Here is a 13,357-nt window from a genome sequence, read left to right as displayed (position 1 = left end):
CTTGCCCAAGAATCATGAATCTGCCATAGAATTAAACAGTAAAATCTGTGAAGATGCTGATTGGACTTCTCACACTGTGCTTGCCATCCGACCAAGTGATGGCAGCTGAGGCGAGAGAATTCAACGCTAATGGTCCTCCAGAAACTCTCACCATGAACTGTTGTTTCCCATATCTTCTTTTAAATGACAACACCGTGGGACTCAGACTCACTTTAATGTTTGGATCGGTTTTGATCACTGCCTTATATGTAGAATTTGCATCGCCAACGTTGGTAACTGTCCTCGAGAACTTTCCTCTGACTTGCTCAGCCGGTTTGACATATAAAGCCATAGAAGGGTAGTTCAGATCACTTGTGCTTCTCGTGGAATCACCTGAACAGCTGCTATTATCTCCGGTTATAAGCCTTATTGTAGATGCATTGTAACCTTCATCACACAACATCTGCACGTAGTCCTTCTCCGAAGCATCATACACTAAACCTGGATCAAGTGCCTTTATTGGATTGAGTTGCCCGGCTCCGTACGCGAGTTCTGCATCTCGATGCAGGGAAGGATTCATGGGGGTGGCTGCGTTGGAGATGCCATTAGCAGTTGTTAGTTGTGATGTCATATCGATCTCCACTAATCTAAGATTGTTGATAGATTAATTACCTGTTGTCATTAGAGCAGACATGATGGCAGCAGGAGACCACTCGGGGTGGAATGACTTGAGGAAAGCGGCGGCGCCGGTCACATGAGGGCAGGCCATGGAAGTTCCCGATATGATGTTGTACATTACAGAGCGCGTGTCATTAGGGTAGCTTGACATGGAGGCTTCGGGTGACCAGGCGGCCAAAATCTCTACTCCAGGAGCGCTTATATCAGGCTACATTCACATCGTCTCAACATGATTACTCAAACATGATCATGAATAGACAACAAAAGACATCTGAATCGAGTAGGATTACCTTCAAGATGTTGGGTGTGATCATGTTGGGCCCTCTGGATGAGAAGGAAGCAACGACCGGAGCTTTGGAATCAAACACTGTTTTACTCTTGTGTATATTGGCTACGGGATTCCTGAATCCACAACAAAATATAAGCACAGCTGATGATGTTTATGTGAACTTGTTATAAAGAGAGTTGAACTTACTTGGTCTTTCTTATGTACTCCATCAGTTTCTTGCCTTGAGAGTAGCCAACTAGAAGAGCTGGGAGAGGAAATGTCCTTGAACTATCGAGTATCCTTTTATCCAACATCACCGCGCCTTCAGCCCCAGCAAGCAAAGGCCCCGATCCATCGGAAGGAGATCCACACAAAACTATTTTGCCTTTCACCAAATTCTTGTCCAGTTGAGTGCAATTGCTGCAAATGTGAACTAATCGGTAAAAGATCGCCAAATCGATTACAACACACTAAGCTCCTGACAATGATCTCAACAATGTTACCTCGGTGGAAATGTCCCATTTCCAAAGTATATAAAGGGGTAAGATTTCCTTTGTGTAGGGAATGTGTTGATGGAAGCTCCCTGTCAAACGAATCACAACTTTCATCAATTTGCAAAGAGAGAGAGAGGAGAAAGAGAGATGAAAGAACTCACCACAATGGTCCTTCGATCTCCGGTAACTAATGTGTCTATGATGCGACGATCGATGCTACTTGCTGCTGACACAAGCATCCATGGCGCAACATTGCCTACCGTGCCACGACCACTACGCCCTTCGTTGCCACCAGAGGCTGATGTGAGAATCCCCTTCTTCATCGCGTGGAATGCACCGATAGCTATCGGATCCTCGAAGTAATCGCTCGCACGTTCACTACCGATCGAGATGGAGATGATGTCCACCCCATCTGCGATCGCATGGTCAAAGGCAGCCAACAAGTCTTCACCCGCACACCCCGCCGGCCAGCAGACTTTGTATACCGCAAGTCTAGCAGAAGGCACCGCGCCTCTGGCCATCCCTCCGGCAAGGCCGTATAGGCTGACGTTACGCACGCTTCTTCCTGCCACGGTTGAGGCAGTGTGGGTGCCATGACCATCATAGTCTCGTGGAGAAGCTTCGTGAGTCGTGTCATTATAACTATTGAAGTAGCGTGCTCCGATGATTTTACTAACATAAGACGGTTGGTGTTAGAAAAGTGCTTTCACGCAAGCAATAACAGAGATGATGAATGAGAGCGTAGTAGGTGTGTACTTATTGCATTTAAAGTTCTCGCAGGCGCCCTTCCATCTTCTCGGCGGAGGTCCAAATCCTTCGTCCCTGAAAGATGCAGATTCCGGCCAGATACCAGTATCGATCACACCAACCATGACATCTCTCTCCATTGGCAAGTTTCGTTTCACGCTCTCAGGGAAGCTTAAGAAATCCCATGACCTCGTCGTGCTGGGTTGTAAGTTTTTGCTTGGGAATACCGAAACAACACCCTTGATTCCTACATACAAGAATGGTATTTAAGATAGATAGAGAGAGTGACTACCAGCTAGAATTATGTTGGTAAGTATGATTATGTCAAGTATGTATACCAGCTATTCTTTCTTTCTCTTTGGCAGTAAGTCTTGCTGCCAGTCCATTGAAGCTTCTATAGCTATGGATCAAAGACTTGGTGGAAGAACTACATCAGATAGACAAAGTCAACGAATCAAGTGTAATCCTTCAAACTTGTTAAGTTGCAGAAATTTTTGAAGGAGAGAAGAATAATTACAGGCCCTCAAGCACTTGATTTAGTAGATTATGGTGAGGCTGTGCTGAGTAATCCGAAGAGGGCGAATCTCCCATGTACACAATGTAAACCTGCAAGATAGATCAAGTCATTCCACGTCGGTCATGGATATATGTCTTATAGTATTTGCTCACCTTTCTTTCTTCGTCGGCACTAGCAATGGATATGAGCAGAGAAAAGGAGATGAGGACGGGAAGCGAGAACAGTATTTGCGTTGAAGAGTTGAGGACGGCCATGTCGAGGTTTCCTATGCTTCATGAATTCATGTCTTACGCCTTATATATAGGTTTCCAAGTCTCTTTAATGGACACGGTAAGACCTCTTCCAAGTTCTGCTTCTATTGTTCTCTGATCGTTTCCTTGATCGAGATGATTAGCCTACCAATCATGAATGTGATGGTGATGAATCCTTCAAACCATGTTCTTTGGCCTTACGAGTTCTTACCAAGTCCTCAGGGAATCAAGGACTGGCACATGGATGGAAGGCCTGCAGCTGCCAAAATAATGCAGAAGAAAGTGTTTGTACATGTATCAGGACATAAGCTGGAAACATCCAACTCTTATGTACAAGTTATTTGCATCATTGACTTCGTGTTGCTTCTCTCTTTCCCCTCTCAATGTCTCCAAAAAAATACTGGAAGTCAAAGTTGGTGGATGAACACTTTGGTCTTCCGACTAGTTCGAGAGAGGCAATCGACGACAAACTGCATGGAGGTCAACCATTGTAGGCCAATTGCTGGTTCTAATCCCCAATCTCATCTCATTTTATATTTTTATTTTGAGAGTCATGAATTGTTTTCTGCCAATTAAACATTTGGACGGCATATAATTCATGGATTTCGTATACTGTTTGCCAGCGAGTAATCTGAATAGATGGGTTATTGAAGTCAACGAAAGAGATGAGAGAAAGCAATGCCTAAAACACTCCATCTATTTGTTTTTGGTCGGTACATGATGACCGGTCTTTGCCACATACACGGAGAAGCTTAGCAGATTCGTTTGGTGAGGCCATAGCAGTTCCCTGTGTTGGTCGTCTCTGCAGGTGTAAAGGTCGCCTTGGCCTCTGTTTCGTCTGCGTCTCCCGGCCTGTATATCCACACGATTTTGTACTTTAGCATGTGAACTTCAAAAAAAAAAACGCCTCCTAGAGTAAGATATATCCAAAAAAAAATGTCTTTTCGAAGTATATGAATTTCAAAAGGTGTATCTGAGAGTAAGAAAGACTCGACGGACTTATAAATTCTTAGTTCTCATACTACTCAATTAATATAAGATTAAATGATCTTATCAGTTAGCATCGACGAAAACAAAGGACTATTTCTAAAGTGTTTGTATCAAGCGTTTGCAATAGAGGAGCTCTCTTTGAATTCGACCATACTAACTTGTATTTGTATTTACTCATCTAATTTTGAAGCATTTTAATTGTCACAATCCAACTTATGGAATAACTAATCATCTAAATCATTGATTTAAAATACTTCAACTTAAATTTTGGAGCATTTTAATTGTCACAATCCAACTTATGGAATAACTAGCCATCTAAATCGTTGATTTAAAATACTTCAATTTGAATTTTGGAGCATTTTAATTGTCACAATCCAACTTTCGTTGATTTAAAATACTTCAACTTGAATTTTGGAGCATTTTAATTGTCACAATCCAACTTATGGAATAACTAGCCATCTAAATCATTGATTTAAAATACTTCAACTCAAGTTTACGATTGTACTTTCATCGTAATTTTATAGACTAATTTTTTTTATAATAATACACCTATTAGGATCTTATAAGCTAATTTTAATGGTGGCCAAACGTACTTTAAAATCAGATTAGTCCAATTATTACTCGATGCCGCGTTGAGTTTTCTATTCTTCCCCTATCGATCTCTCTCAAAAAATCAAAGTCTTCGGGTCTTCCTATTAAAAAAGACAGTGTTGGGAGTGTTGGGTTAATAGAAGAACCAACTCGTTCGAGGGAAGCAATCGACAACAAACTGCATCGAGGTCAACCAAACTGCATTCGGTGCCTCGTCTTATCCACGACCTATCTATTTATAGATTCTTATTTTGAGCTTCCGACACGTATACCCTAATGGTGGGGCCATAAAGAGTCTATCTAGTCTAGCAATGTCCTACGACATGACCCATCCAATCTACGATCTACATAGTGATGATGATATGGAACCACCTATCCAATCTACATACTAATGACATGGAACCACCTAACCACATTCTGTTTGCATGACATATGAAAGAAAAATAGTTTCCATCCAAATACTCAGTCCGAGTCGAGTCCGTAAAAGGATTTCTTCAATTATGCACTCAGATAGAACTCTTACATTTTCATGAACTTCATGAACTCTTTGTCAACTTGAAGAACCTTTATGACAAACAGATTGCAGGCATACCACCAGAATACACAAGGTTTTTGATTCATCCTGAACTGGAATGCTTCTCCCAGAGAAAAATCCAGCTTAACTATATAACCTTACAGAATTGCAATGACAACAGCACTGTTTGACACAACATCGGTCTCTCTTCGAGGAACAAAGTTTATTAAAAATTATTTGTAATCGTGTACTGCATGTGCGCCGAACTAGAGCACCTTTAAAACTATGAAATAGATAACTGTAACGTCAAAAATGTGTTCAAAAATCACGATTAGGCTCCACGTCAAGTTCACTACTTAATCTGAATATTCACTGGTTACCAAATTCTCAAAAATAATCATGACCGGAGAACGATCAGGGACCAGAACAACTCCCGCTATCAAAGGCCATGCAAAACTGCAGAATTGCATCTCCTGCACAACTGTTGCTGTATTGAAGTGTGTCAGCATCTACTCATCCTTGTGCTTTGCAGACCAGTTCTTGGCACCCGAAGAACTCGTGTGACGCCCGACAAATTTGAGGACCTCATCAATAAGGATCACTGGAAATGCAACCGCCAACACCAAGAGCCACTCGTTGAAACTGAGAGGCACTATTCCGAAGACTTGAGCAAGGAAAGGGACATATAATATTAGGAAATGCAATCCAAATGAGATGGACATGGCCAAAAGAAGCCATGGGTTGGCCCATGGAGGCATGCTCAGGAGGCTCCCGTCTTCGGATAATGCATTAAGTGAATTGAACATCTCAATGGCCACCAAGACAGACAGCGAAAGGGTCATTGCCTTCACTTTACCAGTCTGGAAATAGTCACAGGGATTAGCATCAAAGGTGAATTGTCGTGCTCCGGCAGTGAATGGAGAGACCTTGAAGCCCTCCCATGAGGAGCATTCTCCCCAGTTAGAAAGCTGTGAATAGGTTACAAGGGTGTGGCCATCACCACTAAAGTCGATTCCCATAAAAGAACCATGAGTATACCATATAATGAAGATACCAACAGTAGCAATCCCCACATAAAGCCCAATGACCTACATATGGAGTTCCAAGGGTCAGTTGAAATGATCAGATGAATTGTATGAGCATATATGTATTCAGTAAAAGATGAAATTAGAAATATATGCATTAACAACATCAGCGCCATTACAAAAGTCTGAATCTTAAAAGTCACAAAAATCTTTAGTGTCACATAAAAGAACTACAAAGACAATAGCATAGAAATAAAGTACTAAGCTGTGCTTGTTTCATCCATATTCAAGCTTTCTTTTGGAGAGAAAAAAAGCAACACCGAAGAGGCCCTTAGTTTTTTCGGAGTTGGAAGAAGAATAAAGAATATTTTGCTACAAAAACGAGCATACGAAATACATATACATAAACAAAGATAAGATACACAAAATAAGTTGATGCATTGCTTATGACAAAGAACGAGCAAGAAGATGATTTACCATATAACGGAATAAAATCCATGCAGTAATCAATGAGTCGTCACTCCTTCGAGGTGGTTTCTTCATAATATCTTTATCAGGTGGGTTGAATCCAAGAGCAGTTGCAGGAGGGCCATCCGTGACAAGATTGACCCACAAAAGTTGAACCGGTATCAGTCCCTCTGGAATACCTAAAGCTGCTGTTAAAAAAATGGAGGCAACTTCACCAATATTTGAGGAAATCATGTATCTGCGATTAGAAAGTGAGAAATATAGAAGTTAAGATTAATAAACATCAGCTACATATCTTTCAGATTCTAGCATTCCATTCAGAATTACTCTTGCATGATACTTAACGTCCCTCCCGTTTATTATCTCATTAAATACTATCACGAACAGACTTAAATGTCAGATCAAACAAGATTATGCATTAAACTTTGCCTATAGATTATCATTAACCAGTTAGTGAATATGGACAAGAACATACATAGTAAAGCAGATACAGCATTTTGATTCATGCTACTTAACTGGCCAGATTACATAAAGCATGCACCAAGCTTATGTGAAGAAACCTAACTGACATACTCTTATTATGAAGATATAATCAAAGATATGATATATGTCGTAAAAAAGTAACAAGACCTTATAAAAGCTTTCATATTGTTGTAAATCGATCTTCCTTCACCAACTGCTGCAACTATTGAACTGAAATTATCATCTGCCAACACCATATCTGAGGCTTCCTTAGCAACCTGAAATAAAAAAAACAATGTTAGATGATACTCAGACAGCATTTACAGGATCTAGTATGTTAGAAGGAATACAATCTTTAATGACATAAGTGACACTTGTAATAAACAATCATAAAAGCAGATCATAAACATCATTAAAAAAAAGCTAACAGGATAATATACCCAGAAATAACAATCAGTAATAAACGAAGTCTAATTTTCAAAAAGGAAAGCTGCCAAAAGAAAATATCACTACATTTTCCCCTCAAGACATTGTATCGTGTAAACAAATTATGATAATGTTTCTCCTAATTTTCATATCTACCACTTCTAATTCTTTTCCAGAAAAAGGAGGCACAAGACTTCTACCAATGTGGGGTCCGGGGAGGGCCTCTAAGTATAAAAGTGACTGTTTCCATGACTCAAACCCTGATCTCCCAGTTTGCAAAGTGTCCATTGTTTTCAGTAGTTAGTATAATCCTATGATCTTGGACTAGCTTCTAAGATGTTGTCCAGAACAATGTAAACAAATATAGTGTCCCTATATTTTCAGTTGTTAACCTAATCCAATGATCTTGAACTAGCTTCTTAATTTATCCAGAACAATGTAATTATCTATTTTGCATTACATGCCGACACCTATGTGATGGAACATTTTTGGGCTGCTACCTAACCCAACCTCTTTGCGCTTAGTGGCATCTAGGTGATGAACATACCACCTTGGCTTCTGGATGATGACTTAACCTTACAATGAAAATGCTTTAAATCGATGCTTGTGAGATTTGAAAAATTTTAACACTGTCAGTGATCTTATGCAACAATTCACTTTTTCATCTGGGCTTGAATCTACCGGTAGTGTCGTGGGACAATTTCTTATATGGATATAGATTCTAGATGAAGAAAGAGCAAATGCACAAAAGAACAACGAGAAAAATAAGAGCGAGCAGCACATACCTCTGTCCCAGCAATGCCCATTGCTATACCAATATCTGCCATTTTCAATGCAGGAGCATCGTTCACTCCATCCCCTGTCATTGCAACTACCTCACCATCTTCTCTAAGTAATCTCACGATCTCTTGTTTATGCTTTGGTTCTGCTCTAGAAAAAAGAAGACCGCCACTTTGCCTCAAAAGGGTCTTTTTATCACTGGATGACATAGACATAAAACCTTTGCCTGTGAGGCTCTTTGAATGTATCTCTTCGTCAGGCGTAAATACACCTATATCACGGCAAATTGCTTCTGCGGTTTCCTTGTTGTCTCCAGTTATGACCATAACTCGGATACCAGCTGCTCTACAATCTTCAATTGCTTTGTAGACCTCACTCCGTGGAGGATCCTAAAAATAATTCCAAAGGCGAGAATATAAAAGAGTCAGTGGTGCCAACAGAAAAGCTAAAGAGAACATAAAACAAAAAGCCAACTGAAAGACTGTCAATCAAGCAAGATATCTCACCCTAAGCCCTACTAATCCAACAAACACTAGACCAGTTTCAATGGATGAGTAATTTGATGGATCTAGTAAAAGTTTATGAGCCGGGTGGTCTTCACCATCATATGTTGCAAATTCTGCTAGATCATCCGTATAGGCAAATCCCAAACAGCGCAATGCAGTTGTTGACATCTTATGAAGGGCATCCAGAATAAGACTTTTTGATCTGTCATCTAACACCACAACAGAACCATCAAGCAGCTGAACGTAGGCACTTCTTTCCAACAAATTTTCTACAGCACCCTGCCACAATGCAACTTCAATTAGATATTAGTGTGAAGATTTTCCATTCGTTCACAAGTACTGATTGCGGATACCATCAAATAACATGTGAATGTGGGTGCACCAATGTGCCCAATGTAGGCACAAACAAAATGGTTATTTGTCCATCAGTTGCATAAATTTTCAAAATGACTTCAATTATTAAGATAAGTTGAAGAGAGAAGCAATAACTGATGTAGGACGAGTAACATAGCTACTAAATTAATCATCGGATGTAGGACAAGTTCCTACATCACCTGCAAATCACACTAATTAGATAGATTGGAATACCTTTACAAGCAAAGAATTTGTTCCTGATTTTGATTTCACAATAACTCCCATTGACTTTCGAGAACGATCAAACTCAAGAGTCGCAACCCTCTGGGCCATTCCATTCCACCATTTACAGCACCCTTCAATTATCAGATAATGTCAATTTCATATATAAGCTGTCATGCATAGATCCACGTAAAGCATCTTAACTAAATAACTGAACTATAAACTGAAACTTGAGGCCTGAAACATACTTAATATTTCATCTGAGTCCAATGATGATGTCTCATATCCTCCAGGAAGTCCCATTTTCTCTACCAAAACCTGACAAAATACATATTCATCATTTATCAACAAAGTAAGATGAAGCAAACATCAAATACAAAAAACCAAATTACATGCACCCCTCTTAAGTCACATCTGGGATAGGCTTACACGCATTGCTTAACTAGAGATAAGCAGGGCCTAACCATCAGAGAAAAGGCTTAGGAGCAAGAACAAAATAGACAAAAGAGTTACTTTCTAGTCTGTTGTACTCACAAATACACTTACAAAGGCGTTTAGGTACAGTATAATTTCCTTATAATTAATTTCTGTATGCCCTCAATATGCACTAAACATGATGAGGTTCGGTGTATTTTTACCTAATTAAGGACTGACCAAATCAATTTCCGATTTAACAATCGTTCTGCTCTATGTGTCCATATTAAATTGAAGAAACGGGAAATTTAGCACTGAGTTAGAGATAGCAAGGAAGAACTGCAATGAGAAGCAAACATAGAGGTTCTTACCTTCAGGGCTGCCTCTGTTGGCATACCACTGGTAACAAACTGATGTGCTGAATGATTGACACTTGCATCATTGCAAACAGCAGCAATCTTAGCAATCATTTGAAGATTTGCATCCACGTTACTGGTCGGCCAATCATGGATAATCCCATCATGAGGATTGTATGTGGTACCATCCACTTTGAATGTTCTAAGTGTATCTGCCCAGCGCCCCATTGCAACAAGCCTTACAGCAGACATCTGGTTTGTCGTCAATGTACCAGTCTTATCAGAGCATATCACAGTTGTGCAACCCAAAGTCTCAACACTTGGTAGCTTCCGAACCAGTGCATTCTTTTGTGCCATCTTCCGTGTACCCAGTGCCAAGCAAGTAGTGATAACCGCAGGCAACCCTTCTGGGATTGCTGCAACAGCCAAGGCAACAGCAATCTCGAAGTAATAAGTGCACTTCTCAAAGGAAAACTTGAAATTCCTTGGCCAGCCATCAACATACTCCCAGGTAAGGAAGTATTTCACATTGATAAGCCAAACCACAGCACAAATCACACCAATAATTGCTGTAAGGACCTCCCCGAACTCATTCAATTTCTTCTTCAATGGTGTATCATCTTCACTCTGTGAAGCTTCATGTATCTGCGAATGTATCTTACCAATTTCAGTGTTCATACCGGTCTGTATAACCAAGCATATGCAGCTGCCATTCACGACTGTAGTACCTGCAAAAACCATGCATTCCTTCCCTTGGATATCTATGTCTTCAGACTCAACTTGGTGGTTGGTTTTGTTCACCGCATCATTCTCTCCCGTAAGAGATGCTTGCTCTACCCTCACAGTGGAGCTAATCAGGTGCAAAATCCTCATATCCGCTGGAACCTTGTCCCCAACCTTAAGCTCCACGATGTCACCCGGTACAAGTTCCTTAGCAGGCAGATTTGGAATCAACTCCCCGTTCCTTCTAACAGAGGCATGCTCAGACTGGATTTCTTTCAGGGCCTCGAGTGCCTTCTCAGCGTTGTTCTCTTGCCAAACACCAACGATTGCATTCACGATCAGAATAAGGAATATCACCAAGGGCTCCACAAAGGCAGTGATCCCCATCTCACCACCTTCGTCCCCATCATACCACGCGAGCACGAAAGAGACGACGGCGGCCACAAGAAGGATCCGGACCAGCGTGTCGTTGAACTGCTCAAGTACCAACTGCCAGATCGAAGGCCCAGAGTGCTTCGAAAGCTCGTTCAGTCCATAAATCTCCCGCAGCTTCACTACCTCCTCAGATCGGAGCCCGTCGTGAGCCGAAACCACGAATTCGGCCTCGCACTCGTGGACGGTCCTCGCCCAAGCCGGAAAGTTCGACGTCGGCGGCTCCAATCCACCATTCTTCCCCTCATCCTGCCCTCCTTTCCCCATCCCCACTCCGCCCCAACCAGAATCCCAAAAGTCAAATCTTTCCTACAAAACCCTCAAATCCACGCTCCCCGACACCACCATCCCACGCCCAACCGATCTAAACAAGCAAATACAAAAACCCGAGCGAAAGCCTTCTCCCACGAAGAAAAGCAACCAATCTTTCACTGATTCAAGAGCCCGCAACGAATCGAACAAGCCCGCAACAGATCCCTCCGCAGCAAGAAACCAGCGGAAGAGACGGGGGAAAAGGAAAAAGGGTTTCGTTACCCGGTCCGAAGAAAGCTTCTTCGTGCGGAGTTCTTCGATTCCCAAACTCTCCACTACCTAGCTTGCTTCGTTCAAGCTTTTGACGTAGAAAGAGACGCTCGGAAAGACGCGATCGATCTCCCGATCGCTCTCACCTTGAGAAGAGGTGGTTTCGCCGGCCGAGAGTCCGCGTCTTGGAGGCCCACGAGCGACGACTCGTCAAATGATAAGTAATTCTTAGTGCCACTCCTTTTACAACGTACCCGCTCGCTCCTCCACGGACCCTCTCGGGCCCACTCTCTCTTTGGAACTGCGAGGAAGATTAGGCGGGGCGGGTGAATGACGAGCCGGGCGAAAAGAATATTGGAAGACAAGAACGTCGCTTTCGACCCATCGACCTACTTGTGTTCTAAAATGCGGGACCCAAAGTGGGCCCCTCAGATTCTTCCAGTCATAAGGCCAGCGTAAGACGCAGAACCACGCAACTGGGGTGGGCGGCTTTACCTTCCCGGCGTTACACGATATATTTAATGTACCATAGTGAAATTTCCAGGAAGCATCGCGCTTGCCCAAATTAGTCAACCTTCGTTGCGTTGTTGTGCACTCGTCATCTCGACGCCGGCGTAAGTCGTTCCAATCGTTTCGTCCGCTGATTTCTTATCCCATATGATCATATATTATCTACCCGAATCTTAATGTTCGCTTTAGGGTTGGATTAGGTTCGATTCAAAGTGGCGTTACAGTTTGATGAAGTGCCAAATTATTTGTAGTTGTTGGTATAGGAAACAAAGATTCCTTCAAACGATTCCTTGTTAGATTCGGCCTCCTTTAATTGAAACCTGAAACATGATGTTACATACGAAGAGTTTACTCAAATTATCTAATATTTGATGATACATATCAGTATGAAACATGCAACAGATACATATGAGTATCTGAAATTTCAAAAGACAGGGAGACCAAAAGTTATGGTTGCGGTTTTCTTGACACTCTACATGAGGAGGGGAAGGAAGAAACAAGCAAATGTTGCAAAGCCTTGTTATGTCTCAGTTACATATCAGTGTGTGCTACTGTTCTTTCTTCCTTGTTTTCGACTGTAACCAAAGTTTATGCTGGTCTTCCAAAGTTCAGATACGTATCAGTATGTTGCACCATTCTTTCTTCTCCGTTTTTTAGCAGTGCATGACATTTTTGTGTTAATACTCATCTGGCAGGCAGTCTCAATCGGAAGAACCTGTTGTGTGGGATGACATAAACGATCTGTTAAATGTCTCTTTGAAGTCATCAGCTACTTCAGCTAAGCTAGTTTGACATTTCCTTGTAATTAATAGCTGGGACATGAAGATGTTGTATGATCTTTAATCTTCTCTTGTAATGGGTTTGCAGAAACTGACATGCTTAGCTGATATATATGAACATATATTTTGGGTCTATGCATCATCTCTTCCAACCTATATATATATTTTTTCATAGCAAAATCTGATAGCTCTACTTTGGTCTCTGCTCACTTGGTTGGTCCTTGAAAATGGAACCCCTGTGGCAGTGGCTGCTCCTCTCAACCGTGCCATCATCTGCTCCAACCAATCCACGCGTCCTCAGCAAACCATAACCATTAGTTTTGCTGCGATTCAGGATCACAGAAAGTTG

At 41.6% G+C, this 13,357-nt stretch overlaps 2 protein-coding genes across 2 annotated transcripts; both read right to left on the bottom strand.

Moving 5' to 3' along the window:
* Nucleotide 1: 1 nt before the first annotated feature.
* Nucleotides 2-2,987, bottom strand: LOC135650447 (subtilisin-like protease SBT4.3). Its single transcript, XM_065169784.1, has 10 exons — nucleotides 2,836-2,987; nucleotides 2,684-2,772; nucleotides 2,505-2,593; nucleotides 2,176-2,413; nucleotides 1,581-2,091; nucleotides 1,429-1,508; nucleotides 1,133-1,345; nucleotides 948-1,059; nucleotides 652-865; nucleotides 2-567 (listed from the first exon to the last, which is right to left on the bottom strand). The coding sequence occupies exons 1-10, from the start codon at nucleotides 2,935-2,937 to the stop codon at nucleotides 32-34; spliced, it is 2,184 nt and encodes a 727-aa protein (XP_065025856.1). The 5' UTR covers nucleotides 2,938-2,987; the 3' UTR covers nucleotides 2-31.
* Nucleotides 2,988-5,104: 2,117 nt separating this feature from the next.
* On the bottom strand, nucleotides 5,105-11,890 carry LOC135651087 (calcium-transporting ATPase 1, endoplasmic reticulum-type-like). Its single transcript, XM_065170877.1, has 8 exons — nucleotides 10,058-11,890; nucleotides 9,521-9,590; nucleotides 9,285-9,406; nucleotides 8,697-8,975; nucleotides 8,196-8,579; nucleotides 7,153-7,262; nucleotides 6,532-6,760; nucleotides 5,105-6,117 (listed from the first exon to the last, which is right to left on the bottom strand). The coding sequence occupies exons 1-8, from the start codon at nucleotides 11,462-11,464 to the stop codon at nucleotides 5,539-5,541; spliced, it is 3,180 nt and encodes a 1,059-aa protein (XP_065026949.1). The 5' UTR covers nucleotides 11,465-11,890; the 3' UTR covers nucleotides 5,105-5,538.
* Nucleotides 11,891-13,357: the final 1,467 nt, after the last annotated feature.

This window comes from Musa acuminata, chromosome BXJ3-10 (genome assembly GCF_036884655.1).
Source record: "Musa acuminata AAA Group cultivar baxijiao chromosome BXJ3-10, Cavendish_Baxijiao_AAA, whole genome shotgun sequence".
Lineage (NCBI taxonomy): Eukaryota > Viridiplantae > Streptophyta > Magnoliopsida > Zingiberales > Musaceae > Musa > Musa acuminata.
This window is presented reverse-complemented; position numbering and strand designations above follow the sequence as displayed.